The 27,656-nt window shown below is 41.7% G+C and overlaps 1 protein-coding gene and 1 non-coding gene across 4 annotated transcripts in view; one reads left to right on the forward strand and one right to left on the reverse strand.

Annotated features, from left to right (window-relative positions):
• DNA2 (DNA replication helicase/nuclease 2) overlaps positions 1-27,656 on the forward strand; it is a 61,129-nt gene that overhangs the window by 10,744 nt on the left and 22,729 nt on the right. For 2 of the 3 annotated variants that reach the window (XM_053586390.1, XM_053586392.1), the window contains exons 2-9: positions 1,830-2,012; positions 3,792-3,975; positions 5,750-5,895; positions 8,641-8,772; positions 14,303-14,522; positions 18,574-18,691; positions 21,567-21,729; positions 26,320-26,514. In XM_053586390.1, coding sequence (XP_053442365.1) covers positions 1,830-2,012; positions 3,792-3,975; positions 5,750-5,895; positions 8,641-8,772; positions 14,303-14,522; positions 18,574-18,691; positions 21,567-21,729; positions 26,320-26,514 — 1,341 coding nt within the window. Of the gene's footprint in view, positions 1-1,829; positions 2,013-3,791; positions 3,976-5,749; positions 5,896-8,640; positions 8,773-14,302; positions 14,523-18,573; positions 18,692-21,566; positions 21,730-26,319; positions 26,515-27,656 lie in introns of those variants that run through there. The other variant, XM_053586393.1, reaches the window with a different exon arrangement.
• Positions 5,307-5,407, reverse strand: LOC128582957 (small nucleolar RNA U13). Its single transcript, XR_008379357.1, has one exon. It is a non-coding gene; the product is annotated as a small nucleolar RNA U13 (small nucleolar RNA).

Genomic DNA, 27,656 nt, shown 5'->3' on the forward strand with positions numbered 1-27,656 from the left:
AGCAGTTCATTCGTTCCCCTGTCACCTCTTTCTCAATCTGGGGGAGTTTCGGTCACTGAAATGTCTTCATAAAGGGAAACTGCAACTGTTTCATACTTTTCGTAGATGTTTAGTTGGAGGAACTTAGGGAGAACTTTGCATCCTCAGCTCGGTGTAAATGATCCCAGTATGGGATTATTATTCTTAGTGTGATAGCGGTAATGCTAATTAGTGTTGAGGGACTTTTGCTTTTGAGGTTTTGATCCTGCACCCTTTTGAGAGATCCATAAGGCATCACAGCCTACCTTGGGAAATTCATGGCCTGAGGCTAAATAGGTTCACAGCTCACAGCAACTTCCAGCTCTTGGGCTTAGGCGATTTCTCTTGCCTCAGCCTTCCGAGTAGCTGGACTACAGGGGCCCACCACAACGCCCGGCTATTGTTTGTTGCAGTTTGGCCGGGGCTGGGTTCTAAACCACTACCCTCACTCATGCTGCAGTTAAACAGGGAAGAATAAGTATTACTTAATAAGAGAAGGTAGCTGGATGTTGTGGCATGTGGCTGTAGTACAAGCTACTCTGAGGCTGAGGCAGGAGGATCGCTTGTGCCCAAGAGTTTGAGGTTGAAGTGAACTAGGCTGAGGCCACCACACTCTACCCACAGTGACAAAGCAAGCCAGTCTCAAAGGGGTGAGTGGGGTTAGAGGCTGTTTTCTGGAGGAGAGATTATTTTGCGTAAGTTTAGACAGCTTGGACTACTGGATAAAAGTATTGTGAAATTAGCCGCGCATTATGGTGGGCGCCTGTAGTCCCAGCTACTCGGGAGGCTGAGGCAAGAGAATCGCCTAAGCCCAGAAATTGGAGGTTGCTGTGAGCTGTGTGATGCCACGGCACTCTACTGAGGGTGATAAGGTGAGACTCTGCCTCTACAAAAAAAAAAAAGTATTTTGAAATTGTTCATTATAAATATAGATGAGAAACTTCTGAGTTACTCTATAAAGGAAAGAGCTATAGTGACAGGTATTAAGCTTGCTTTCTCTACAAAGCCGGAGCTAGAATGTCTTTTATAGAGAGATTCTTACATTAAATACTTGGTTGGACCAGATGGTTTCAAATGCAGTTCTTTATTTAGCTCATGGTAGACTCCAGTGAACTACCTACAGTACACTTTCTGTAACTTAAGTCTCTTATTTACAAAAAGATAAACGTCCAGGAGGCTCCTGTAGCTCAGTGGGTAGGGCATCAGCCACATACACAGAGGCTGGCGGATTTGAACCTGGCCCGGGCCAGTTAAAACGACAATGACAGCTGCAACCAAAAAAATAGCCGGGGGTTGTAATGGGCACCTGTAGTCCCAGCTACTTGGAAGACTGAGGCAAGAGAATCGCTTAAGCCTAAGAATTTGAGGTTGCTGTGAGCTGTGATGCCATGGCATTCTACCCAGGGCAATAGCTTGAGGCTCTGTCTCAAAAAAAAGAAAAAAGATTAGTGTCCCAAACATCTTTACTTGTACTTTGGGAAGGCTTGCACCAGTGGCAGAAACTTATTAAGATTTTCCAATTTATTTTTAATCCTCAGTAATAGGTTCCCACAGAACTCATGGAGATTAAAATGGAAAATTCCATATTGTAAGCATGTTTTAAGTGCCATTACTTCTGGGATGTTTTATAGTAGGAATTCTACTATGTCTTTGCTCTCTTAATTTTACCTATTTTAGCTAACAGTCATTGTGATAAGCTTTCCAGAAGAAACAAACATAGAAAATTAGAAGGTTTGTTTGTTGATAAAAGAGATTGGGTGGCTTCTTATTTCACAGTTGTGCTAAAATAGTTTTGTATGTGTATGCTTTAGATTTCAGAAGAAAGTGGTATCTTCATTTCCTAAAACAATGCTGACCCGAGGAATGGATAACCGGTACTTGGTGTTAGCAGTGGATGTTGTGCAGAACGAAGAGGGAAACCATGAAAAGCAACTAATCATCACTGCTTCCCAGTCACTAGAATATAAAGAACGATGCATCCTTAGGAATGACTGGTAATTTTTGTAGAGGGTGCCATTTGGGACATTTAAATCCCATTAAATGTCTTGTGTGAATGTTACCATAGTTGTTAAGAAGGAGTAGTTTTGAACCTAGTTTAATTCTAGATGGAAATTGTGTCTATTACCCCAGCATTGAAGGTCTCTTATTCTAAAAGTTGATAGTTATTGTCATTTGAAAGTCAAGTACAAAGGGGCTTATATATGACTGCTTCCTATTTCCCAATATATTCTGTTTTAAGTTTGCAGCTTACCAGTGGTGCCCGTAGCTCAACAGGTAGGGCACTGGCCATATACACCAAGGCTCGGTGAGAACCCAGCCTGGGCCAGCTAAAACAACAATGACAACTGCAACAACAAAAAAAATAGCCAGGTGTCGTGCCGGGTACCTGTGGTCCCAGCTACTTGGGTGGTTAAGATCAAGAATTTGAGGTTGCTGTGAGCTGTGATGGCACAGCACTCTACACAGGGTAACAGCTTGAGACTCTGTCTCAAAAAAAAGAAGTTTGCAGATTATAATTCATGTTATGCCACACATGGTAGCTTACACCTTTAATCCTAACACTTTGGGAGGCTGAAGCAGGAGGATTGCTGGAGGCCAGGAGTTTGAGACCAGCCTGAGGAACATGGTAAAACACTGTCTCTAAAAAAAACTTAGAAGGGTGTGGTGGTGAATGCTTATACTCTCAGTTACTTAGGAGGTTTAAGCAGGAGGATTATTTTTTTTTTTTAATTTGAGATAGAGTCTATGTCACCCTCAGTAGAGTGCAGTGGCATCACAGCTCACAGCAACCTCAAACTCTTAGGCTTAAGCAATTCTCTTGCCTCAGCCTCCCAAGTAGCTGGGTCTGCAGGCGCCCGCCACAACACCCGGCTATTTTTTGTTGCAGTTGTCAATGTTGATTTTAGCTGGCCTGGGCTGTGTTCGAACCCCCAGCCTGGGTATATGTGGCCGACACCCTACCCACTGAGCTAAGGGTGCTGCCCAGGAGGATTACTTTTTGTCTGTTTTTGAGTCAGTCTCGCTTTGTTGCTCTCAGTAGAGTGCTATGGTGTTATAGCTCATAGCAACCTCAAAATCTTGGGTTCAAGCAATTCTCTTGCCTCAGCCTCCCAAGTACCTGGGACTACAGGCGATTGCCACAACACCCAGCTATTTTTAGAAATGAAGTCTTGCTCTTGCTCAGGCTGGTCTCAAACTGCCAAGCTCAGGCAATCCACCTGCCTTGGCCACCCAGAGTGCTAGGACTATAGGTGTGAGCCACCACGCCTAGCCTGTGGGAGAATTACTTGAGCCCAGGAATTCGAGGTGGCTATGAGCTATGATTGGGTCACTATATTCAGCCTATACAACTGAGGGAGAATGTCTTTTTTAAAAAAACAAAAAATAAAAAACCCTACAGAATTTAGAAATAGTTATTTCTTCTTTTTTTTTTTTTTTGTAGAGACAGAGTCTCACTGTACCGCCCTCGGGTAGAGTGCCGTGGTGTCACACGGCTCACAGCAACCTCCAATTCCTGGGCTTACGCGATTCTCTTGCCTCAGCCTCCCGAGCAGCTGGGACTACAGGCGCCCGCCACAACGCCCGGCTATTTTTTTGTTGCAGTTTGGCCGGGGCTGGGTCCGAACCCGCCACCCTCGGCATATGGGGCTGGCGCCCTACTCACTGAGCCACAGGCGCCGCCCAGTTATTTCTTCTTTTGAAGCTTTCCAAATATGTTTAAATGTAGGAACCTAAAAATATGTATTTATACCTTAACTTTGCTTTATTTTCAGGTGTTCTGTACCAGTAGAGCCAGGAGATATCATTCATTTGGAGGGAGAATGTACATCTGGTACTTGGATAATAGATGAACATTTTGGATATTTGATTCTTTATCCAGACATGCTGTTTTCCGGCACAAGCATAGCCAGTAGTATTCGATGTATGAGAAGAGCTATCCTGAGTGAAACTTTCAGGGTAAATAGTATTAACTGTGGATGCTTCGAAAGGGTCTTACGAGGCTGGGCGAGGTGGCTCATGCCTGTAATCCTAGCACTCTGGGGGGCCGAGGCAGGTGGACTCTGCTTGGGAGACAGAGACAAGAGAATCACTTGAGCTCTGGATTTCGAGGTTGCTGTGAGCTATGATGTCATGGCACTCTACCATGGGTGACAAAGTGAAACTCTTGTTTCCGAAAAACCAAAAACAATATCTTGTTATTTATTTGGTTGGTTTGAAACAATATCCAAACAAGGTCACAGTATTTCATTTAGTTGGTAGGTCTCTTAAGTTCTTTTTTTTTTTTTTCTTTAGAAAGAGCCTCAAGCTGTCACCCTGGGTAGAGTGCTGTGGCATCACAGCTCACAGCAGTCTCTAACTCCTGGGTTTAAGCGATTCTCTTGCCTCAGCCTCCAAAGTAGTTGGGACTACAGGCGTCTGCCACAATGGCCGGCTATTTTTTGGTTGTAGTTGTCATTGTTGTTTTAACTGGCCCTGGTGTATGTGGCTGGCGCCTTAGCCGCTTGAGCTACAAGCACCAAGCCCTAAGTTAGTTCTTTGTTTTTTTTTTTGAGACAGAGCCTCAAGCTATGGCCCTGGGTAGAGTGCTATGACATCACAGCTCACAGCAACCTCCAACTCCTGGGCTCAAGTGATTCTCCTGCCTCTGCCTCTCACAGGCTGGGACTACAGGTGCCCGCCACAGTGCCCGGCTATTTTTTGGTTGCAGCCGTCATTGCTGTTTGGTAGGCCTGGGCTGAATTTGAACCCGCCAGCTCAGGTGTATGTGGCTGGCGCCTTAGTTGCTTAAGCCACAGGCGCCAAGCCTAAGTTAAGTTAGTTCTTAATATATATCTCTGTATTACTTCTGTCTTCCATCCATCCTATATTTCAGGGTCATTTATTTGAAGAACTCATAAAGGGTCATTTGTTGGATTGCTTTTTCTCTCCTCCCAGGATTTCTTTCTTTCTTTTCTTTTCTTTTTTTTGTTTTTAATTTATTTTTGAGACAGAGTCTCACTGTGTTGCCCTCGGTAGCGTGCTGTGGTATCACAGCTCTCAGCAACCTCAACTCTTGAGCTCAAGTGATTCTCTTGCCTCAGCCTCCCAAGTAGCTGGGACTACAAGGCACCCGCCACAACATCTGGCTATTTTTGGAGATGGGGGTCTCGCTCTTGCTCAGGCTACTCTTGAACTCCTGAGTTTAAGCAATCCTTGTGCTTTGGCCTGTCAGAGTGCTAGGATTACAGGTGTTAGCCATCATGCCCAGCCTTTAAGAAGAATACTTTATTTTTTATTTTTTTATTTCATGTCAGATGGATAACGTGCTGACATCGTTCACAAGGTTTGAGGGAGGCACATCTTGTATGTGTAAACAGCTAATCATTATGCTTAGGAATTACAAAAGCTTCAGAAGAATTTTTAAATTATTAAATACTTGAGAATATGTTCAGCTCTTTCATATTGGTTGTATTTTGTTCAATAGGGAAATGTACTTATTTTAAAAATAATGCACACTTGTAAAATAATTCAGATAATTCTGAATAGAAGAAAGTGAAATTTACTATAGTCCCACTCACCATAAGACACTTATTCTTACCAGTGTGTTTTGGCTATGATAGATTAATAGGTTAGCTAGCAAATATAAAATCATGTCTGTTGTCTGTTAATGTGTCGTAAAATAAAATGTTAGTGTGATTTGTTTCTGTAAATATGTTGTGGAGTAAAACGTTTGTATGATTTATTTTTGTAGAGCTCTGATCCAGCCACACGGCAAATGCTAATTGGTACAGTTCTTCATGAGGTATTTCAAAAAGCAATTAGTGATAACTTTGCCCCAGATAAGCTACAAGAACTTGCTTTTCAAACTATTCAAGAAACAAAGCATTTGAAGGAAATGTAAGTAGTTATAGAACATGCAAGTGTGGTTTTATGATGTAACTTCTTTGCTAGGATCTATAAGGTATTTGGATATTAGATTATTTAGTATAGATTAGTGGAATCTAGAGTGCAGGTTCCAAGGTTGCAGTAACCTGTTACAACACTGTGAAGTTTCTGAAATTGCACAGCAGTAACTCTGAGTAGCATGTAAGTATTCTGTATATAAACACAACTTATTTTTTAGCTGCTGTCAGAGAATGTGGAAAAAAACTTTTTTGTATTATTAGTTCTAGAAGTAATGTAATACCAGCCTGAGCAAGAGCAAGATCCTGTCTCTACTAAAAATTAGCCTGGTATTGTGGCTGGTGTCTGTAGTCCCAGGTACTTAGGAGGCTGAGGCAAGAAGATCAGTTGAGTCCAAGAGTTTGAGGTTGCTGTGAGCTATATCACCATAGCACTCTACCCAGGGCGACAGATGCTGTCTCCAAGAAAAAAAAAAAAGAAACTGTGATATACTGAAAATTGTACGGGTTTGGAAATTAGTTTCAAAATCTGACTTCACTAGTTTAGTGACCAAAAAATTTCCTTAAATAGATGGTGGAGGATGGGGTGTCATGGTGTATGGCATACCTCTTGGGGGCAGAACACAATTAAAGAGAGACTTTAACAAATACAATCAGCGTAACTCAATTCTTTGTACCCTTCATGAATCCCAAACAATGAAAAATTTTTTTGAGGCAGAGTCTCAAGCTGTCACCCAAGGTAGAGGGCTGTGGCGTCATTCCTCATAGCAACCTCCAACTTTTGAGCTCAAGTGATTCTCTTGCCTCGGTTTTTCTATTTTTTTTTTTAGCTGTCCTGGGTTGAGTTTGAACCTGCCACCCTCAGTGTATGTGGCCGGTGCCCTGCCGACTGAGCTATGGGCTCTGCCCCTTAAATATTCTGAAAAAGGTGGCTGGATAGGGTGGCTCACACTTGTAATCCTAGCACTTTGGGAGGAGTTTGAGGTTGTTACGAACTAGGCTGAAGCTATGGCATTCTAGCCTGGACAACAGAGTGAGACTTTGTCTTAAAAAAAATTTTTTGAGGTGATACATGTAGCTCAGTGGGTAGGGTGCCAGCCACATACACCAAGGGTGGTGGTTCGAACATAGCCAGGGCCAGCTACAACAGCAATGAAAACTGTAACAAAAAAAATACCTGGGCATTGTGGTGGGCACATGTAGTCCCAGCTTCTTAGGAGGCTGAGCAGAAGAATCGCCTAAGCCCAAGAGCTAGAGGTTGCTGTGAGCTGTGATGCCATTGCACTCTATCCAGGGTGACAGTTTGAGACTCTGTCTCAAAAAAAAAAAAAAAAGAAAGGCTTGGCTCCTGTAGCCAGTGGTTATGGCGCCAGCCACATACACCGAGGGTAGAGGGTTTGTATCCAGCCCCAGTCAGCTAAATCACAATCACAACTATAACAAAAAAAAAAAAAAAATAGCTGGGTGTTTTGGTGGGTGTCTGTAGTCCCAGCTACTCGCAAGGCTGAAGCAAGAGAATCGGTTAAGCCCGAGAGTTTGAGGTTGCTGTGAGCTGTAATGCCATGGCGCTCTACCGAGGGAGACATAATGAAACTGTCTAAAAAAAAAAAAAAAAATTATTTTTTGAAAAAGGTGATAATACCTATTTTGTATGGTGTTTGTGACAATGAAGGTAATATATATGAACCCACACATGGCTAATTATTGATATTTTATATATGACTACCTGTAGAAAGACTGGCACATTCTACTGTCTGTATTTTTTCTTAATTTGTATAAAGTCCACTTCTTTTTTCACAGAAATTTTTTTTGTATTGGTGATTTTGATTTCCAGACTAGTTGATATAAACTACATTTCCGAGAGTATACTTTTGTGGTTTTTTGCTTTTTTTTGAGACAGAGTCTCAAACTGTCACCCTGGGTAGAGTGCCATGGCATCACAGCTCACAGCAACCTCAGACTCTTGGACATAAGTGATTTTCTTGCCTCAGCCTCCCAAGTAGCTGGGACTACAGGCGCCTGCCACAATGTCCAGCTATTTTTGTTGTAGTTGTCGTTGTTTGGCAGGCCCTGGCTGGATTGGAACCACCAGCTCCAGTGTATGTGGCTGGCGCCCTAGCCGCTTGAACTACAGGCACTGAGCCCTCAGTTTTTCTAGTTTTAGTAAAGATGTGTTTTGATTTTTGCTCAGGCTGGTCTTGCACTCATAAGCTTAAGCAATCCGCCCTTCTTGGCCTCCCAGAGTGCTACGAGGCGTGAGCCACTGTGCCCAGCCCTACTTTTGTGGCTAACACTTTTTATACAGGAAAAATGTTTTCTGCGGTTTCATACAACTTATTTACTAATGATATGCAGTTTGTTCTAATGATGTTTTTGAACCCTGACATATGCAGGGCATTATGTTAAGTGCTTTTAGACATTTTAATTTCTGAGACAAACCTTTCTCTGTCTCTGTGATTTTTGACTACCATGGGTCCCTCATATAAGTACAGCCAGACAGTATTTGTCCTTTTGTGACTGGCTTATTTCCCTTAGTGCAATGTCTTCAGAGTTCATCTGTGTTATAATGTGTGCCAGAATTCCTTTTTACGGCTAAATAATACTGTATTGTGTGGGTGTGCCATACTTTTGTTTTCCCATTTACTGGCTGATGGACACTTAGGTTGCTTATCTGAATATTTTTGTCCTTATTTAGTTTTCTCATATTTATGTTTTCATACTTAATATCTTATTTTGGCAGGTACCGCTTAAATCTGAATCAAGATGAAATCAAACAAGAAATAGAGGAATATCTTCCTTCGCTTTCTAAATGGGCTGGAGATTTCATGCATAAGGACATTTCAACTGATTTTCCTCAGATGCGGCTCTCTCTGTAAGAAACATTTATTTAAAATAATGTTTATATTTTTAGAAAAGGATCCTTATTCTGTATGTTGAATTAAGGCTATAAATTATGGTCCTGAGTCTCCATCCACAGCAAAAAAATAATTAATGAATATGAAGTTTTATTTTCATTATTACAAAATATTCTAATTTTTGTATGTGAATTTTTTGTTTTTGTTTTTGAAGATAGAGACTTGCTCTATTGCTTGGACTAGGGAGCATCAGTCTAGCTTGTAACTACCTCAGACTCCTGGGTTCATGCAATTCCCCTGCTTCAACCTTCTGAGTAGCTCGGTCTATAGGCAACCTGCCATAATACTAATTTTTCTTTCTTTCTTTTTTTTTTGAGACATAGTCTCACTCATTCATCCTGGGTAGAGTGCCATGGTATCATAGCTCACAACAACCTCAAACTCTTGGGCTTAAGTAATCCTCTTGCGTCAGCTTCCTGAGTAGCTGGGACTACAGCCATGCTCTACTACACCTGGCTAGTTTTTCTGTCTTGAACTCCTGAGCTCCAGCAGTTTACCTGTCTAGGCTTCCCAGAGTGGTAGGATTACTGGAGTGAGCCACCACATTGGCCTAATTTTTCTATTTTTAGTAGAGATGGCGTCTCACTCTTGCTTAGGCTGGTCTCAAACTCTTGAGCTCAAGTGATCTCTCATTTCAGCTTCCCATAGTGCTAAGATTATAGGTGTGAACCTCTGCACCCTGCCTATGTATAGATTTTTTTAATGTATTTAACCATTTGGTAAATATTTTTGGAAGTCCTAATGTTTTTCATTTGATACTGTCATTGTTTTTCTCTGTTAATATCATATGTACTATGTCATGTGTTGTCATAGATTTGTCCTATATATTTGCTGTGTTTAGCCATTTCATGCTGTTTGGCATTTGGTTTACTTTTCTTTCTTTTTTTTTTTTTCCTTTAAGTGACACTGATATGCTTTTATAGGCAATCTTTTTTGTCATTTCCATTATTCACTTATTCAGAAAATATTTATTGGGTGCCAAATATGTGCCAGGTAATGTTTTAGGTGCTTAGATTATAGTAGCAAAAAAATCAATCACGACAGAAAACCTCCTGCTTCAAGGATTTTCTATACTTCTGAACAAGTAAACAATAGGGTCCCAGACTGATGAATGCATTATAGATCAATAGGGAGGCTGAGAAGGACAGAAGTGAGTAGGTAGTGATGGTGGTGGAGATATTGTTTCCATGGAATGGTCATGGAAGGCCTTTCCAATAGGGTAGCATTTGAGCAGAAGCCTGAAGGAAATCAAGTGGTGACTCATGGAGCTGTCTCTGGGAAGAATGCTCTAGGCTGCAGAAACAGAAAGAGCTGAGGCATACTTGAGGTATTGGTAACACCTCAGGTAGTCAGTGTGATGGGCAGCAGAGTGACCCAGGAGAAGAGGACTAGTTGTTCTTCTGGGGCCTTATGAACCTGGTCAGGACTTTGGTTATTGCTCTGATAAGATGGGAATCCATTGCGAGTTTATGTGATTTTACTTTTTTATTTAAATGGGCAACATTTTTTCTTTTTTGTTTGTTTGTTTGTTTTTTGGGCTGGGCTGGGTTTGAACCCACCACCCTCGGTGTATGAGGCCCGTGCCCTACTCCTTGAGCCACAGGCACCGCCCTATTTTTTCTTTAAATAGGCATGACTTCCATTTATATTAACATTCTCTATGTTTTCTCAATATTCCTATAGTTTATCTCATGCCATTTTGTGATCTTAATAATACGTTTTAAGGGTGGCGTCTGTGGCTCAGTGGGTAGGGCTCTGGCCCTGTATACCGAGGGTGGTGGGTTTGAACCCAGCCCCGGCCAAACTGCAACAAAAAAATAGCTGGGCGTTGTGATAGGTGGTTGTAGTCCCAGATACTTGTCCCAGGAATTGGAGGTTGCTGTGACCTGTGATGCCACGGCACTCTACTGAGGGCGAAAAAGTGAGACTCTTAAAACATAACAATAATAATTTAAAAAATGTATGTTTTAAGGTTTGGGAATGGGAAATCTGTGGAGCAGTCAGTTTATTAGGCCTGTTTGTTTGCTGTGGTTCAATACTGAGTCTGGATGCAATTCCCAGTTTTGCCATAATTTAAATGTGTCATTTTAGGCAAGGTCCTTAAGCTCGCTGAGTTAATTTCTGCTTTGATCTGATTTACTTTTTTTTTGAGATAGAGCCTCACTATGTTGCCTTGGATAGAGTGCCCACAGCTCACAGCAACCTCCAACTCCTGGGCTTAGGCGATTCTCTTGCCTCAGCCTCCCAAGTAGCTGGGACTATAGCCACCCACCATAACACCTGGCTATTTTATGTTGCAGTTTGGCGGGGTGGGTTTCGAACCCACCACCCTCGGTATGTGGGGTTGGCTCCCTACCCACTGAAGCACAGGTGCCACCTGATCTGATTTACTTTTAAAAGGATCAGTCTGGGCGGCGCCTGTGGCTCAGTGAGTAGGGCACCGGCCCCATAGGCCGAGAGTGGCGGGTTCAAACCCAGCCCCGGCCAAACTGCAACAAAAAAAAATAGCCGGGCGTTGTGGCGGGTGCCTGTAGTCCCAGCTGCTCGGGAGGCTGAGGCAAGAGAATCGCGTAAGCCCAAGAGTTAGAGGTTTCTGTGAGCCATGTGACGCGTCATGGCACTCTACCCGAGGGCGGTACAGTGAGACTCTGTCTCTACAAAAAAAATAAATAAATAAATTAAAGGATCAGTCTGTCAGCTCTCTCCTTTTTTTGTTTTTGCAGTTTTTGGCTGGGGCTGGGTTTGAACTCACCTCCAGCATATGGGGCCAGCGCCCTACTCCTTTGAGCCACAGGCGCCACCATGGCAGCTGTCTTAAGGTTGTAGGATAAAGTAGAGGTAGAGAGGTCAATTAGGCTAGTGAAAGAATCCAGGAAGGAGGAGATGGTGCCTCGGACCAGAGGGAGACCTGTGTAAGTGATGCAAATAGGTTGTATTTTGGTCTCATTGTAAAGGTGGAGTTGACTGGTTTTTGATCAGATGTGGGATATGAGGGAAAGAAAAGCTAAGGATGATTCCAAGAATGAAAGTGTAATGATTTCTGTAAAATGGGCACACTAAAAAAAAAAAATAAGGTAATGAGAATGGGGTTAAGAGAACCACAGGAGGATTTGGAGACAGAGTATAGGGCAACTGAATTGAGATGGCATACAGAAAAGGAATGGTAGCTGGGAGCTTACTTAGGATTATGACCGTTCTATTGTTTTGCAGATGGGCTTAGGTACAGCGGCATATTACACCCTGATGGGAAGAAATCTACAGAGGAGAAAATTAATACTTAGAGATGAAAAATCCTTAGAGTTGGTCCTTGAATAGGGGAGGGAAAAGTAGGAATTATTTAGTTTATTATTCTAGTACAACTTCTTACTCATCTCTAGAAACCAATCTTTTTTTTTTTTTTTTTTTTTGAGACATAGTCTCATGGCTAGAATGTTGTGGCATCAGCCTGGCTTACAGCAACCTCAAACTCTTGGGCTCAAATGATCCTCTTCTCTCGGCCTCCCGAATAGCTGTGACTTCTGGCACCAGCCACAACACCTGGCTAATTTTTTTTTATTGTTAGTAGAGATGGAATCTCTCTCTTACTCAGGTTGGCCTCAAACTCCTGACCTCAAGCGATCCACCTGCTTTGGCCTCCTAGAGTATTAGGATTACAGGTGTGAGCCACTGTGCCAGCCTATTATACTTTTTTAAAATCTTGGTTTTCACATAAAATTTTTTATTTACTAGAAAATTTATCTCATCCTTTCATGTAAGATTTCTATTAGATTTAGTATTTTACATGGCTTTGACTCTAAAAGTTTAAACTATTTTGTCAGCAAATAGGATTAATAGATAAAAGGTACCTCTTACCTGAATTTTCTTCTCATCCCTTATGTAGAATAACTGTAACTGCTTTGAAAATGAGTAAACCTTAGATGAGAGGTATAAGGGTTTTTTTTTTTTTGTAGAGACAGAGTTTCACTTTATGGCCCTCAGTAGAGTGCCGTGGCCTCACACAGCTCACAGCAACCTCCAACTCCTGGGCTTAAGGGATTCTCTTGCCTCAGCCTCCCAAGTAGCTGGGACTACAGGCGCGCCCGCCACAACGCCCGGCTATTTTTCGGTTGCAGTTTGGCCGGGGCCAGGTTTGAACTCGCCACCCTCGGCATATGGGGCTGGCGCCCTACCGACTGAGCCACAGGCGCCGCCCTGGTATAAGGGGTTTTAAAAGTTTTTTCCATCCCTCCTAATTCCTTTAACATTTATATGTTCTCCTTTTTATATTTTTTGTCCTCATAGTTTATTTAACAGTTAAGATACTAAAGTTGGAACCACTTTTATAACATATAAATAATGTTGAGTACTTAAAATATCGGTAGCGGAGGACATAGATTCGTTTAATGATTAAGAAAACAAACGAAATGTGGGAGTGGCCATCAGTTCCTCTAAAGATTGTTGCATTGGGGATAAGTGTAGGATGAACAAAGCCCCACACTTACTAGATGGTGAGGACAGCTTATTTTTACCCAGTTTAATATGGTTTTTCATCAGGGAACAACCATATTACCTAAGGGTGCAACCACACACAAGCATTCACATATTAATTTGTGTGATAATTGTATATGAAAATCCTGAGACTGGAATTGTAGCTGTAGCAATCTGTATCGAGACTGTTGAGGCAATAATTGAGGCCTGGGGAAATAAGGGCCTGTGTGTGTTAAGAAGATTGTGTATTGGCTTGGTGCCTGTAACACAGTGGTTACTGTGTCAGGCACATACACTGAGGCTGGTGGGTTCGAACCCAGCCCAGGCCAGCTAAGCAACAATGACAACTGCAGCAGAAAAATAGCCGGCCATTGTGGTGAGCGCCTGCAGCCCCAGCTACTTGGGAAGCTGAGATAAGAGAATCACTGAAGCCCAAGAGTTTGAGGTTGCTGTGAGCTGTGATGCTGTGATGCCACAGCACTCTACCAAGGGCGACGTAGTGAGACTCTGTCTCCAAAAAAAAAAAAAAAAAAGAAGATTATGTATTAGTAAGAATGAACTGAAAGGGACAGATGATAAACATGGTGGTGCCTGTAGCTCAAAGAGTAGGGCGCTGGCCCCATATGCCGGAGATGGTGGGTTCAAACCAAGCCCCGGCCAAAAACAAAAAAAAAAATTCGAAAAATTAAATCACATCCATCAGAGCCTATAAAATAGTGGTTCTTAAACTTGAGTGTACAATCAGAGTCTTGGAGGTTTTGTGAAATAGATTGCTTGGTCTTACCTCTAGGGTTTCGGTTTGAGTAGGTCTGGAGTAGGGCCTGAGCATTTGCTGATAACAAATTCCAGGTGATGCTGGTGCTCCTGGTCCAGGGACAGCACCTTGAAAATCACTACCATAAAGGTATGTAGACTCTTTCCCATCCCCATGTTCTCTGTAATAACGTGTCAGAGATAGCAGATGTGAAATAAGCCAAGTGTTCTAATTTTTTTTTCTTTTTCTTTTTCTTTTTTTTGTAGGCCAAGTAATGGTAGTAAGAATGACTCCATGTGTAACATCGAAGTAGTAAACTCAGTGGATATTGAAGAAAGCATTTGGTCCCCTAGGTTTGGATTGAAGGGCAAAATAGATGTTACAGTTGGTGTGAAAATACATCAAGGGCCTAAAACAAAATATAAAATAATGCCACTGGAACTTAAAACTGGCAAGGAATCAAATTCTATTGAACACCGTAGTCAGGTATAAATCTTACTAAGGTAATTGTCTGAATAATGTATTTAAAGATATAGTCTGCTTTAAATATTTTTGCTCAATACAGGTAATTTTTATTTCAGTTCATATAGGACTTTTTAAATTATATTACATCTAGGGTACTTGATGTGTTTTATAAATATATACATAAATATATACATATACATATATATAAATTAAAATTTTATTATTATAGAATTATTATATTGGCTCCATGCCTGTGGCTCAAGCAGCTAAGGCGCTAGCCACATACATCTGAGCTGGCGGGTTCGAATCCAGCCCGGGCTCACCAAACAACAATGACGGCTGCAACAAAAAAATAGCCGGGCGTTGTGGTGGGCGCCTAGTCCCAGCTACTTGGGAGGCCGAGACAGGAGACTTGCTTGAGCCCAGGAGTTGGAGGTTGCCTTGAACGGGAGGTTGCCGTGAACTGTGATGCCACAGCACTCTACCCAGGGCGACAGCTTGAGGCTCTGTCTCAAAAAAATAAAAAAAAAAAAATAAAATTACTATATTATTATATCACAATTATAATTATTATAAAAATTTTATTATTTTTTTTGGCTGTTGGCAACAGCCAAATTTGAGCAAGGCGCTGTGGTTCATGCCTGTACCTAGTACTATTGATTACCTAAGCTCAGGAGTTCAAGACCAGCCTGAACAAGAGTAAGACCCTGTCTTTACTAAAAATAGAAAAATTAGCTGGGTGTGGTGTCGTAGGCCTGTAGTTCCAGCCACTTAGGTGGCTGCGGCAAGAGAATCTCTTGAGTCCAAGAATTTAATGTTGCTCTGAGCTATGACATCACACAACTCTCCACAGGGAAATAGAGTGAGACTCTGTCTCCAAAAAAGAAAAAAAAGGTTCTGAAAAATTTAAAATAATTTTTGTGAGCTAAGTTTAATCTAGTGTTTCCTAAACTTAATTTACCATGGAACTGTTTTTCTGTGTAACATTTACTTAGGCTGTACTTTAGCAAACATTAGTGTGAACTCTTTCCAACTTTTCTGTGATTATATTGATTTTTTTTTTTTTTTTTGAGACAGAGTCTCACTTTGTTGCCCTCGGTAGAATGCTCTGGCATCACAGCTTACAGCATCCTCCAGCTCTTGGGTTTAGGTGATTCTCTTGCCTCAGCCTCCTGAGTAGCTGGGATTACAGGTGCCCGCCACAACACCCAGCTATTTTTTTTGTTGTTGCAGTTTGGCCGGGGGATCTGGGTTTAAACCTGCCACCCTCGATATATGGGGCTGGCGCCCTACTCACTGAGCCACAGGTGCCACCTGATTATATTGATTTTTGTCTGAGATGAAATGTAGAACTGTGTCTCGGCACCTGTAGCTCAGTGGGTAGGGCGCCGGCCACATGTGCTGGGGCTGGCGGGTTTGAACTAGCCTGGGCAGCCAAAAAACAATTACTACAACAACAATGAAAAACGCCGAGCGTTGTGGCAGGCACCTGTGGTCCCAGCTACTTGGGAGGCTGAGGCAAGAGAATCGCTTAAGCCCAAGAGTTTGAGGTTGCTGTGAGCTGTGATGCCAGGGTACTTTACCGTGGGTGACATAGACTCTGTCTCAAAAAAAAAAAAAAAAAAAAATTAACGTAGAACTGTCTTATCATTATGTTAAATTCAAGTTTTTTATTTTCTTTTTGAGACAGAGTTTTATTCCGTCACCCTCGGTAGAGTGTCGTAGTATCATAGCTCACAGTAACCTCAAACTCTTGGGCTCAAGTCATCCTCTTGCGTCAACCTCCCAAGTAGCTGGGTTGTAGGTTCCCACCATAACACCAGGCTAGTTTTTGTGTTTTTGGTAGAGAAGGCCTCTTGCTCTTGCTCAGGCTAGTCTTGAATTCAGAAGCTCAAGCAATCCACCAGCCATGGCTGCCCAGAATGCTAGGATTACAGATGTGAGCCACCAAGTCTGTTTTTTTTTTTTAATTATTATTATTTATTTGTTTGTTTGCATTTTTTGGCCAGGGCTGGGTTTGAACCCGCCACCTCCGGCATATGGGACCGGCGCCCTACTCCTTGAGCCACAGGTGCCGCCCTGTTTTTATTTTTTTTTTCAAACACCACTGTTTTTCATAGGAACAATAGAGTAAGACTTTTTTCATTTTTGTAAACTTGCCATGGAAAGTTCGTGAGGATATTTAGATATAACATTTTTGTAGCAAATAATACATTGTGTCTTCTATAAATTCTTGTATTTTAAATAGAGTTTAGAAAACAGGTTCTAATTGTAATTATTGGACTTGTTGTTTGAGAATTTTATAATTTAAGGACTAGGTCTTCTTAAATTATTATTATTGTTATTTTTTTATTTTTGAGACAGAATTTTCCTATGTCACCCTTGGTAGAGTGCTGTGACGTCACAGCTCATAGCATCCTCCAACTCTTGGGCTTGAGTGATTCTCTTGTCTCAGCCTCCCAAATAGCTGGGGCTACAGGCGCCCACCACAACACCAGGCTATTCTTTTGTTGTTGTCCTCATTGTTATTTAGCAGGCCCTGGCGGGGTACATGTGAATTTAGCAGGCCCGGTGTATGTGGCTGGCACCCTAACCACTGAGCTACGGGAGCTGAGCCCCTTCTTAAATTATTAATATTTGAATCCTTGTTCTTTTGGAAAACAAATTAACTCATCTTTATGTTGTATATGGCTACAACTAAATGACTTAAGTTTGTTGCTAAAGCTTTCTTACGTCCGAAAGGAACTTTCTATCTTGTTTTTAATGGTTTCTCTGAAGAACATCCTTAAGCATAAGGCAATTAATGATATCTCATGCTCTCAAAAAAACAAAACAAAACTGTAGGCTCGGTGCCTGTAGCACAGTGGTTATGGTGCCAACTACGTGCACTGAGGCTAGCAGATTCAAACCCGGCCCGGGCCATCTAAACGACGACAAACTGCAACAAAAAATAGCTAGGCATTGCTGCAGGTGCCTGTAGTCCCAGCTACTTGGGAAACTGAGGCAAGAGAATTGCTTACGCCCAAGAGTTGGAGGTTACTGTGAGCTGTGATGCTGCGGTACTCTACTGAGGGCAACATAGTGAGACTTTATCTTAAAAACAAAACAAAACAAACAAAAAATACCAAAAAAAAACCCAAAACTAACTGTAGAGTTTAGTCTTATTTGTCATGAACTATAACACATAAGCATTTTAATGTTTTTTTTTTATTAAATCATAACTGTGTACATTAATGCAATCATGGGGCACTGTACACTGGTTTTATAGACCATTTGACATATTTTCATCACACTGGTTAACATAGCCTTCCTGGCATTTTCTTAGTTATTGTGTTAAGACATTTATATTCTACATTTACTAAGTTTCACATGTACCCTTGTAAGATGCACCGCAGGTGTAATCGCACCAATCACCCTCCCTCCTAATGTTTTGTTTTACTAGAGAAAATGTCTAAAGACTATTAACTTCAAAATGTAAAACATTGATTAATTTCCTCTTTAATCTATTAGAAATTTAAATATTTACTGTGTAAGACATTCTCTATTTTTCTGTATTGTCTAAGTAAAACTGAGAAGCATGAGCTTTTTTTGTTTGTTTGTTTTTTTGGAGTCTCCCTATGTTGTCCTCGGTAGAGTGCCATAGCATCACAGCTCACAGCAACCTCAAACTCCTGGGCTTAAGCGATTCTCTTGCCCCAGCCTCCCAAATAGCTGGGACTATAGGCGCTGGCCACAATACCCAGCTGTTTTTTGGTTCTAGTTGTCATTGTTGTTTGGCAGGCCTGGGCTGGATTCGAACCTGCCAGATCTGGTGTATGTGTCTGATGCCCTAGCTGCTGAGCTACAGGCACTGAACCGTGAGCTTTGTTTTGCGGAAATTAAATGTCTGGTATGAAATTTGTTGTGTGACTAAAGAGAAAAAGTTTGTTGTGTTATTTTACCAGTTATGTTCATGTTTTTAAAATGGAAATAGCTTCATTGATGTTTTGATTTTAAAATTATATATGAGTTTATTGCAAGACTCTAGAGTAATAGAGAAAGTTATAGTTCTATTTATTCGATGTTTGTACAGGTCATTCTGTATACTCTCCTATGCCAAGAGAGAAGAGCTGATCCAGAGGCTGGCTGGCTTCTCTACCTCAAGACTGGTCAGATGTACTTTGTGCCTGCCAACCATCTAGATAAAAGAGGTTGAGCTGTTTTCTTTCCATATTATTTCTCTGCCCACCACCCCTCTTCAATCTTTGGGGATACATACATATTTATACCTGGCAGTCTGCCACTGAACTTGCTAGGTGTACAGATTGTAATTTTCAGCTGTATTTTTTTAAAATAACTTTTATAATATACTCTTATAAAATATCAAGCTCAGGGGCCAGGCATGGTAGCTCATGCCTATAATCTTAGCACTCTGAGAGGCCAAGGTAGGTGTATTGCCTGAGCTCAGGAGTTTGAGACCAGCCTGAGCAAGAGTGAGACCCCATCTCAAACAAATTAGCCAGGGGCTCGGCGCCTGTGGCTCAATGGCTAGAGCACCAGCCACATACACCAGAGCTGGCGGGTTCAAACCCAGCCTAGGCCTGCCAAACAACAGTGACAATTACAATAAAAAAATAGCTGAGAGTTGTGGCGGGTGCCTGTAGTCCCAGCTACTTGGGAGGCTAGGGCAAAAGAATCACTTAAGCCCAAGAATTGGAGGTTGCTGTGAGCTGTGATGCGAAGGCACTCTACCTTGGGGGACATAGTGAGACTCTGTCTTAAAAAAAAAAAAAAAAGGTTTATTTTGAGTTTCCTATCTTTTAGTAGAGCTATTCTTGTCAGTTCTATTTATCCTCAGCATTTAGCCATTAAAACACCAGCTTTGAAATAGCTGAAGATGTTAACAGATGGAAAAACATACCATGCTCATGGCTGGGAAGAATCAACATTGTTAAAATGTCCATACTGCCCAAAGTAATATATAATTTTAATGCAATTCCTATTAAAGCTCCATTGTCATACTTTAAAGATCTTGAAAAAATAATACTTCGTTTTATGTGGAATCAGAAAAAACCTCGAATAGCCAAAACATTACTGAGCAATAAAAACAAAGCAGGAGGAATCACGCTACCAAACCTGAGACTGTACTATAAATCCATAGTGATCAAAACAGCATGGTACTGGCACAAAAACAGAGAAGTAGATGTCTGGAACAGAATAGAGAACCAAGAGATGGATCCAGCTACTTACTGTTATTTGATCTTTGACAAGCTAATTAAAAACATTCAGTGGGGAAAAGATTCCCTATTTAACAAATGGTACTGGGTAAACTGGCTGGCAACCTGTAGAAGATTGAAACTGGACCCACACCTTTCACCATTAACTAAGATAGACTCTCACTGGATAAAAGATTTAAACTTAAGACATGAAACTATAAAAATACTTGAAGAAAGTGCAGGGAAAACTCTTGAAGGAATCGGCCTGGGTGAATATTTTATGAGGAGGACTCCCCAGGCAATTGAAGCAGTATCAAAAATACACTACTGGGACCTGATCAAACTAAAAAGTTTCTGCACAGCCAAGAACATAGTAAGTAAAGCAAGCAGACAGCCCTCAGAATGGGAGAAAATATTTTCAGGTTATACCTCCGATAAAGGTCTAATAACCAGAATCCACAGAGAACTCAAACGTATTAACAAGAAAAGAACACGTGATCCCATCTCAGGGTGGGCAAGGGACTTGAAGAGAAACTTCTCTAAAGAAGACAGACGCACGATCTACAAACACATGCAAAAAAGCTCATCATCCTTAATCATCAGAGAAATGCAAATCAAAACTACTCTGAGATATCACCTAACCCCAGTAAGAGTAGCCCACATAACAAAACCCCAAAACCAGAAATGTTGGCGTGGATGTGGAGGAAAGGGCACACTTTTACACTGCTGGTGGGAATGCCCACTAATACGTTCCTTCTGGAAGGACGTTTGGAGAACACTTAGAGACCTAAAAATAGACCTGCCATTCGATCCTATAATTCCTTTACTAGGTTTATACCCAGAAGACCAAAAGTCACAATATAACAAAGACATCTATACCAGAATGTTTATTGCAGCCCAATTCATAATTGTTAAGTCATGGAAGAAGCCCAAGTGCCCATCGACCCACGAATGGACTAGCAAATTGTGGTACGTGTATACCATGGAATACTATGCAGCCTTAAAGAAAGATGGAGACTTTACCTCTTTCATGTTTACATGGATGGAGCTGGAACATATTCTTCTTAGCAAAGTATCTCAGAAATGGAAGAAAAAGTATCCAATGTACTCAGCCCTACTATGAAGCTAAATTATAGCTTTCACATGAAGACTATAACCCAACTATAGCACAAGACTATGGGGAAAGGGCCAAGGAAGGGGAAGGGAGGGGGGAGGTTTTGTTGGAGGGAGGGTAATGGGTGGGGCCACATCTATGGTGCATCTTAGAATGGGTACAGGCGATTGCACTAATGTACACAGCTATGATTTAACAATAAAGAAAAAAAAACCCACCAGCTTTGCAGTACTTACTAGTTATTAGATATGTAGTTTAAAGAAATTATCAAGGGACACAACTCCAGCTTGGACTTGACTTCATAATTGCAAACAATGAAACCTAATCATACGTACCTTAATGTTAATCTGAAATTTAAAAAAAAATAACTTTTCAAGGGAACAAAAAAACTTAAAGGAAATACATCAAAACATTATCAGTAGTTATTATAATATAAATATGGGAAATATGAATGCTCTCTACTTTTTTTTGTTTTTGAGACAAAGTCTTACTTTGTCCCCCTTGGTAGAGTGCTGGGGTGTCATAGCAGAGACAGGATCTTGCTTTTGTTTAGGCAGGTCTCCAACCATGAGCTCAAGCAATCCACCTGCCTCAGCCTCCCAGAGTACTAGGATTACAGGTGTGAGCCACCTCACCCAGCCTGCTCTCTGCTTTTTAAAATGTTTTTCTAACTTTGAAAGTTTTACTTTTATAATGAAAAAGATATGTGATAAATTTCATTTAATTCTTAAAAAGATACTCTTTTATTTTTCATAGAATTATTAAAGCTAAGAAACCAGATGGCATTCTTTTCGTTTCACCGTATTAGTAAATCTGCTTCTGGACAAAAGACACAGCTTGCTTCTTTGCCACAAATAATCGAGGAAGAAAAAACGTGTAAATATTGTTCACAAATGGGTAACTGTGCTGTTTATAGCAGGTAAATACTGTCTTCCAAAAGCATTATTTCAAGCTGAGTACAAACTCAGTATGATTTTACTTTGGTTAAATGTTACATCTGGTCTTGTATTGATTATTTCATTCTAGTTATTTTTCTTTTATATTTTCCTTTGTGTATAGTATTTGTAAAATGAAGGGAAGAGAAGATAAAAGATGGTTCATACTTTCTTTTTTGTTTTTGAGATAGAGTCTCACTTTGTTGTCCCTGGTAGAGTGCGATGCTATCATAGCTCACAGCAACCTCAGACTCTTGGGCTCAGGCAGTTGTCTTGCCTCAGCCTCCCAGTAGCTGGGACTACAGGCACCTGCCGCAATGCCCAGCTATTTTTAGAGGTGGGGTCTTTTTCTTGCTCAGGCTGGTCTCGAACCTGTGAGCTCAGTCAGTCCATCCGCCTCAGCCTCCCAGAGTGCTAGGATTACAGATCTGAGCCACTACGCCCAGGTGATTCATATTTTTTCTTTTTAGACTGAGCCTCAAGCTGTCGCCCTGGGTAGAGTGCTGTGGCATCACAGCTCACAGCAACCTCCAACTCCTGGGCTCAAGCGAGTCTCCTGCCTCAGCCTCCCAAGTAGCTGGGACTACAGGTGCCTGCCACAACGCCCGGCTATTTTTTTTGGTTGCAGCCATCACTGTTGTTTGGCAGGCCCAGCCTGGAGCCCGCCAGCTCAGGTGTATGTGGCTGGTGCCTTAGCAGCTTGAGCCACAGGTGCTGAGTCTGATTCATATTTTCTAACAAACTTATTTTCTTAGGAAATAATAGAGTGCTTTTAAAATTTTTCCTGGGCGGCGCCTGTGGCTTAGTGAGTAGGGCGCCGGCCCCATGTGCCGAAGGTGGCGGGTTCAAACCCAGCCCCAGTCAAACTGCAACAAAAAAATAGCTGGGCGTTGTGGCGGGCGCCTGTAGTCCCAGCTACTCGGGAGGCTGAGGCAAGAGAATCGCGTAAGCCCAAGAGTTAGAGGTTGCTGTGAGCCGTGTGACGCCATGGCACTCTACCTGAGGGTGGTACAGTGAGACTCTGTCTCTACAAAAAAAAAAAAAAAAAAAAAAAAAAATTTTCCTAGGGCTGGTCGTGGTGGCTCACACCTGTGATCCTAGCACTTTAGGGGACTGAAGTAGGACGATTGCTTGAGTCCAGAAGTTTGAGACCAGTCTGGGCAACATAGATCTCTTCTCTGCAAAAAACATTTTTTATTTTTATTTTTTTAGAGATAGAGTCTCACTTTATTGCCCTTGGTAGAGTGCTATGGCATCACACAGCTTATAGCAACCTCCAACTCCTGGGCTTAGGCGAGTCTCTTGCCCCAGCCTCCCAAGTAGCTGGGACTACAGGTACCCGCCACAATGCTTGGCTATTTTTTTGTTGCAATTTGGCCGGGGCTGGGTTTGAACCCGCCAACCTCAGTATATGGGGCTGGCGCCTTGCCCACACGTACTGTTACTTTTTTTTTCTTTTGAGACAGAGTCTCACTTCGATACCTTTGGTAGTGTGCCATGGCATCAGCAACCTCAGTTTCCTGGGCTTGAGCAATCCTTCCCTAGCAGCTGGGACTACAGGCGCTCATTACAATACTCGGCTATATTTTTAGAGATGGAGTCTCCCCCTCTTGCTCATGCTGGTCTCCAACTCCTAAACTCAAGCAATCCACTGGCCTCAGTTCCCCAGAATGCTGGTATTATAAGTGTGAGCCACTGGACCTGGGCCCTCTGCACAAAAAAACTTTTTTTTTTTTTTGAGATAGTCTTAAGCTGCCATCCTGGGTAGAGTGCTATGGTGTCATAGCTCACAACATACTCCAACTTGGGCTCAAGCAAACCTCTTGCCTCAGTTTTTCTCTTTTTTTTTTTTTTTTTCAGTAGAGACAGGGGTCTCACTTTTGCTCAGGCTGGTCTCGAACTCATGAGCTCAAGCAATCCACCCGTCTTGGCCTCCCAGAGTATTAGGATTACAGGCGTGAGCCCCCATACCAGGCCTGCAAAAAACGTTTTAAAAAAATTAGCAGAAGGCTGGGCATAGTGGTTCCCACCTATAATCCTAGCACTGTGGAAGGCCCCGGAGGGTAGATTACTTGAACTCAGGAGTTCCAGACCAGCCTGAGCAAGAGCGAGACACTGGGATGGCGCGTGTGGCTCAGTGGGTAGGGCGCTGGCCCCATATACTGAGGGTGGTGGGATTGAAACCGGTCCCGGCCAAACTGCAACAAAAAATAGCCAGATGTTGTGACAGGCGCCTATAGTCCCAGCTACTCGGGAGGCTGAGGCAAGAGAATTGCTAAGCCCAAGAGTTTGAGGTTACTGTGAGCTGTGATGCCACAGCACTCTACCCAGGGCGACAGCTTGAGACTTGTCTCAAAAATCAAAAAATTTAACTGGGTGTGGTTTTGAGGTTATAGTGAGCTGCGATCATTCTGCTGTACTCTATCTAGTCCAGGTGACAGTGCAAGACCTCTTAGCAAAAACAAACAAAAAATCCAAAACTGACCTTTTTCCAAAAGTAGGTATTATAATCTTACTGCATCTGGTTTGTATCAAATGAAATAATTTTAGGACTATGGAATTCATCCCAAATCTGAAAATTCTGTGTAATATGCAGATTTTTGAGAATCGGCATGATGCTCTAGGTAAATGCTCATTGGGCTGTTACAGATTTCAGATTTTTGTATTGGGGATTCTCAAATGATATAATGCAAAGATTCCAAAATGTGAACCATTTTTAGTACCAAGCAGTTTAGAGATACCCAAACTGTACAGTCATTTTGAATATAGGTTTTCTTTTTTTTTGTTTTGAGACAGTCTCACTATGTCACCCTCAGTAGAGGGCTTTGGTGTCATAGCTCACAGCAACCTCAAACTCTCAGGCCCAAGTGATTCTCTTGCCTTAGCCTCCCAAGTAGCTAGGACTACAGACGCCCGTCGTAATGCCTGGATGTTTTTTGCTTGTAGTTGTCATTGTGGTTTGGTGGGCCTGGGCTGGGTTCCAACCCACCAGCTCTGGTGTATGTGGCTGGCGCCCCAGCCACTGAGCTACAGGCGCCGAGCCTGAATATAAGTTTTCTTAAATTATACTTTAAGACATCTTACATTTCTTAGTTCCTATTTTAATTTCATGCCTTTTGTATTTAGATACCAGGGAGTTGGTTTTTCCGGAGAGACAATTTGATGGGACCCAATGAATGGACCTATCCTGTTTATATGCTATTTTTTCAACAAATGAAAATTTTATTAGTTGTCATATGAACATTTATATGTATTTATACCTTCATAGGCCAGTGAAAGTTCTGAAAATCACAAAAAAGTAGTTAAATGTAAATACAGACTAGAAAACAGTAATATTTGAGCCAAAGTTCTAATTCAGTCTGAAAATTTATTCAAAATACTTTTACAGAGAGAGTCTCACTCTCACTGTGTGACCAGGCTAGAGTGCAGTGGTGGCATCTTCATAGCTCACTGCAACCTCAGACTCCTGGGTTCAAGTGATCCTCCTGCCCAGCCTCCTGTGTACTACAACCAACTAATTTTTCCATTTTTTTGTAGAGTGGGAGTCTTACTATGTTGCTTCAACTGATTTCAAACTCTTGGCCTCAAGCCATGATGATTCTCTCACTTTGGCCTCCCAAAGTTCTGGGATTATTGATGTGAACCGTGGCACCTGGACCATATAAAGTACTTTTTTTTTTTTGAGAAAGACTCACTCTCTCTTGTCACCCTTGGTAGAGGGCCATGGTGTCATAGCTCACAGCAACATCAAACTCTTGGGCTCAAGTGATTCTCTTGCTTCAGCCTCCCCAGTAGCTGGGACTACAGGCGCCTGTCACAGTGCCTGGCTATTTTTAGAGATAAGGTCTCGGTCTGGCTCATGCTGGTCTTGAACCTGTGAGCTCAGGAAATCTACCTGCCATGGCCTCCCAGAGTGCTAGGATTACAGGCGTGAAAAGTACTCTTAACATCTTCTAAAGCAGCGGTTCTCAACCTTCCTAATGTTGCGAACCTCTAATACAGTTCCTATGGGTCACGACTCACAGGTTGAGAACCTCTGTGAATCTAAAGTCTTAATTGCAGAGGTTTTGGAACCATGTCTCGGCTTGTAGCACAAGCTCATTTCTTTGATATCTTATGTGTAATTTTCATTGTTTTGTGTGCTTTTCTGTAACATGTTTGTTTCTGCATAAAATGTTTTAAGTTGGCATTAATCAAAATCTAAATGATTCTCCATGGTTTTATGTTTTCTTGTGTCACAGAGTTGGGTGTACAAATTGTGTGATTTTGAGAAATGCAGTTGTACAAAAAGCCAAAACTTGCTGCATATAGAAATGACTAGAGTATACCAAACTTAAGTTGTTGGGGAGATAGTAATTGAAAGCAAAATAACGCAGTATTGAGTTACACATTTTGTTTTGTAAAAAGCTGTATGGCTTATAAAATGTAGAAATGACATTTAAGGAAAAATAGGCTGTGGTTTTGCATTATGATGATCATCATCAAGTATGTGTACTTATGTTAGAAATACCTCATTTTATAGTCTGCCAGTGAAATGGTTTATACATATCTCTAACTTGAAACTTTATATTTAGAGCAATTGAACAACAGATGGAGCATAATTCAGTTCCAATTGTCATGCTGCCCAAAATAAAAGAGGAAACCCAGCATCTGAAGCTTACGCACTTAGAATATTTTAGCCTTTGGTGTCTAATGTTAACCCTGGAGTCACAATCAAAGGATAACAAAAAGAACCACCAAAATATCTGGTTAATGCCTACTTCAAAAATGTAAGTAGCTCATTTAATGCAGTGACATTTCAGTATTTTTGATTAGCTGGGGTGTGATTGCATTTAGAATTCATGACAAATACAGCTTATATAGAATGTTAAAGATAATGTGATTTCATTTATTCATTACAACTCCAAATGGTTGTCAATGAGTTGTTTCTAAGTAGAACACCATTTCTACAAATGCTGTGTGCTACAGTCATTGTTAGTAATACATTTTCTATAAGTTAAATATAAGAAATCTTATATTAAAAATTATTGGTAAATTCTTATTAATCAGTATTAACATTATAAACTTGAATATATCTTCTAGTGAATTGTTACATATTGGTAGACTGCAGATTAATGACGTTTTACTTAATTTTTAAATACTGTTCTTTTTTTTTGGACAGAGTTTTAGTATGTTGCCCTCGGTAGAGTGCCATGGCATCACAGCTCATAGCGGCCTCATACTCTTTGGGCTCAAGTGATTCTCTTGCCTCAGCCTCCAAAGTAGCTGGGACTATAGGTGCCTGCCGCAATGCCCGGTATTTTTTTGTTGTAGTTGTCATTGTTTAGCAGGCCTGGGTTGGCTTCGAACCCTCTGGTCTCAGTGTTTGTGGCTGGTGCCCTAACCACTGAGCTACAGGTGCCGAACCTTTCAGTACATTTTTGATAGATATTCAGACTTTCTTTTTTTATTTATTTTTTTTTTTGTAGAGACAGAGTCTCACTGTGCCGCCCTCGGGTAGAGTGCCGTGGCGTCACACGGCTCACAGCAACCTCTAACTCTTGGGCTTACGCGATTCTCTTGCCTCAGCCTCCCAAGCAGCTGGGACTACAGGCGCCCGCCACAACACCCAGCTTTTTTTGTTGTTGTTGCAGTTTTGGCCGGGGCTGGGTTTGAACCCGCCACCCTCGGCATATGGGGCTGGCGCCCTACTCACTGAGCCACAGGCGCCGCCCGCCCGATATTCAGACTTTCTTTTTTTTTTTTTTTTTTTGTAGAGACAGAGTCTCACTGTACCGCCCTCAGGTAGAGTGCCGTGGCCTCACACAGCTCACAGCAACCTCCAACTCCTGGGCTTAAGCGATTCTCTTGCCTCAGCCTCCCGAGTAGCTGGGACCACAGGCACCCGCCACAACGCCCGGCTATTTTTTGG

This window comes from Nycticebus coucang, chromosome 3 (genome assembly GCF_027406575.1).
Source record: "Nycticebus coucang isolate mNycCou1 chromosome 3, mNycCou1.pri, whole genome shotgun sequence".
NCBI lineage: Eukaryota > Metazoa > Chordata > Mammalia > Primates > Lorisidae > Nycticebus > Nycticebus coucang.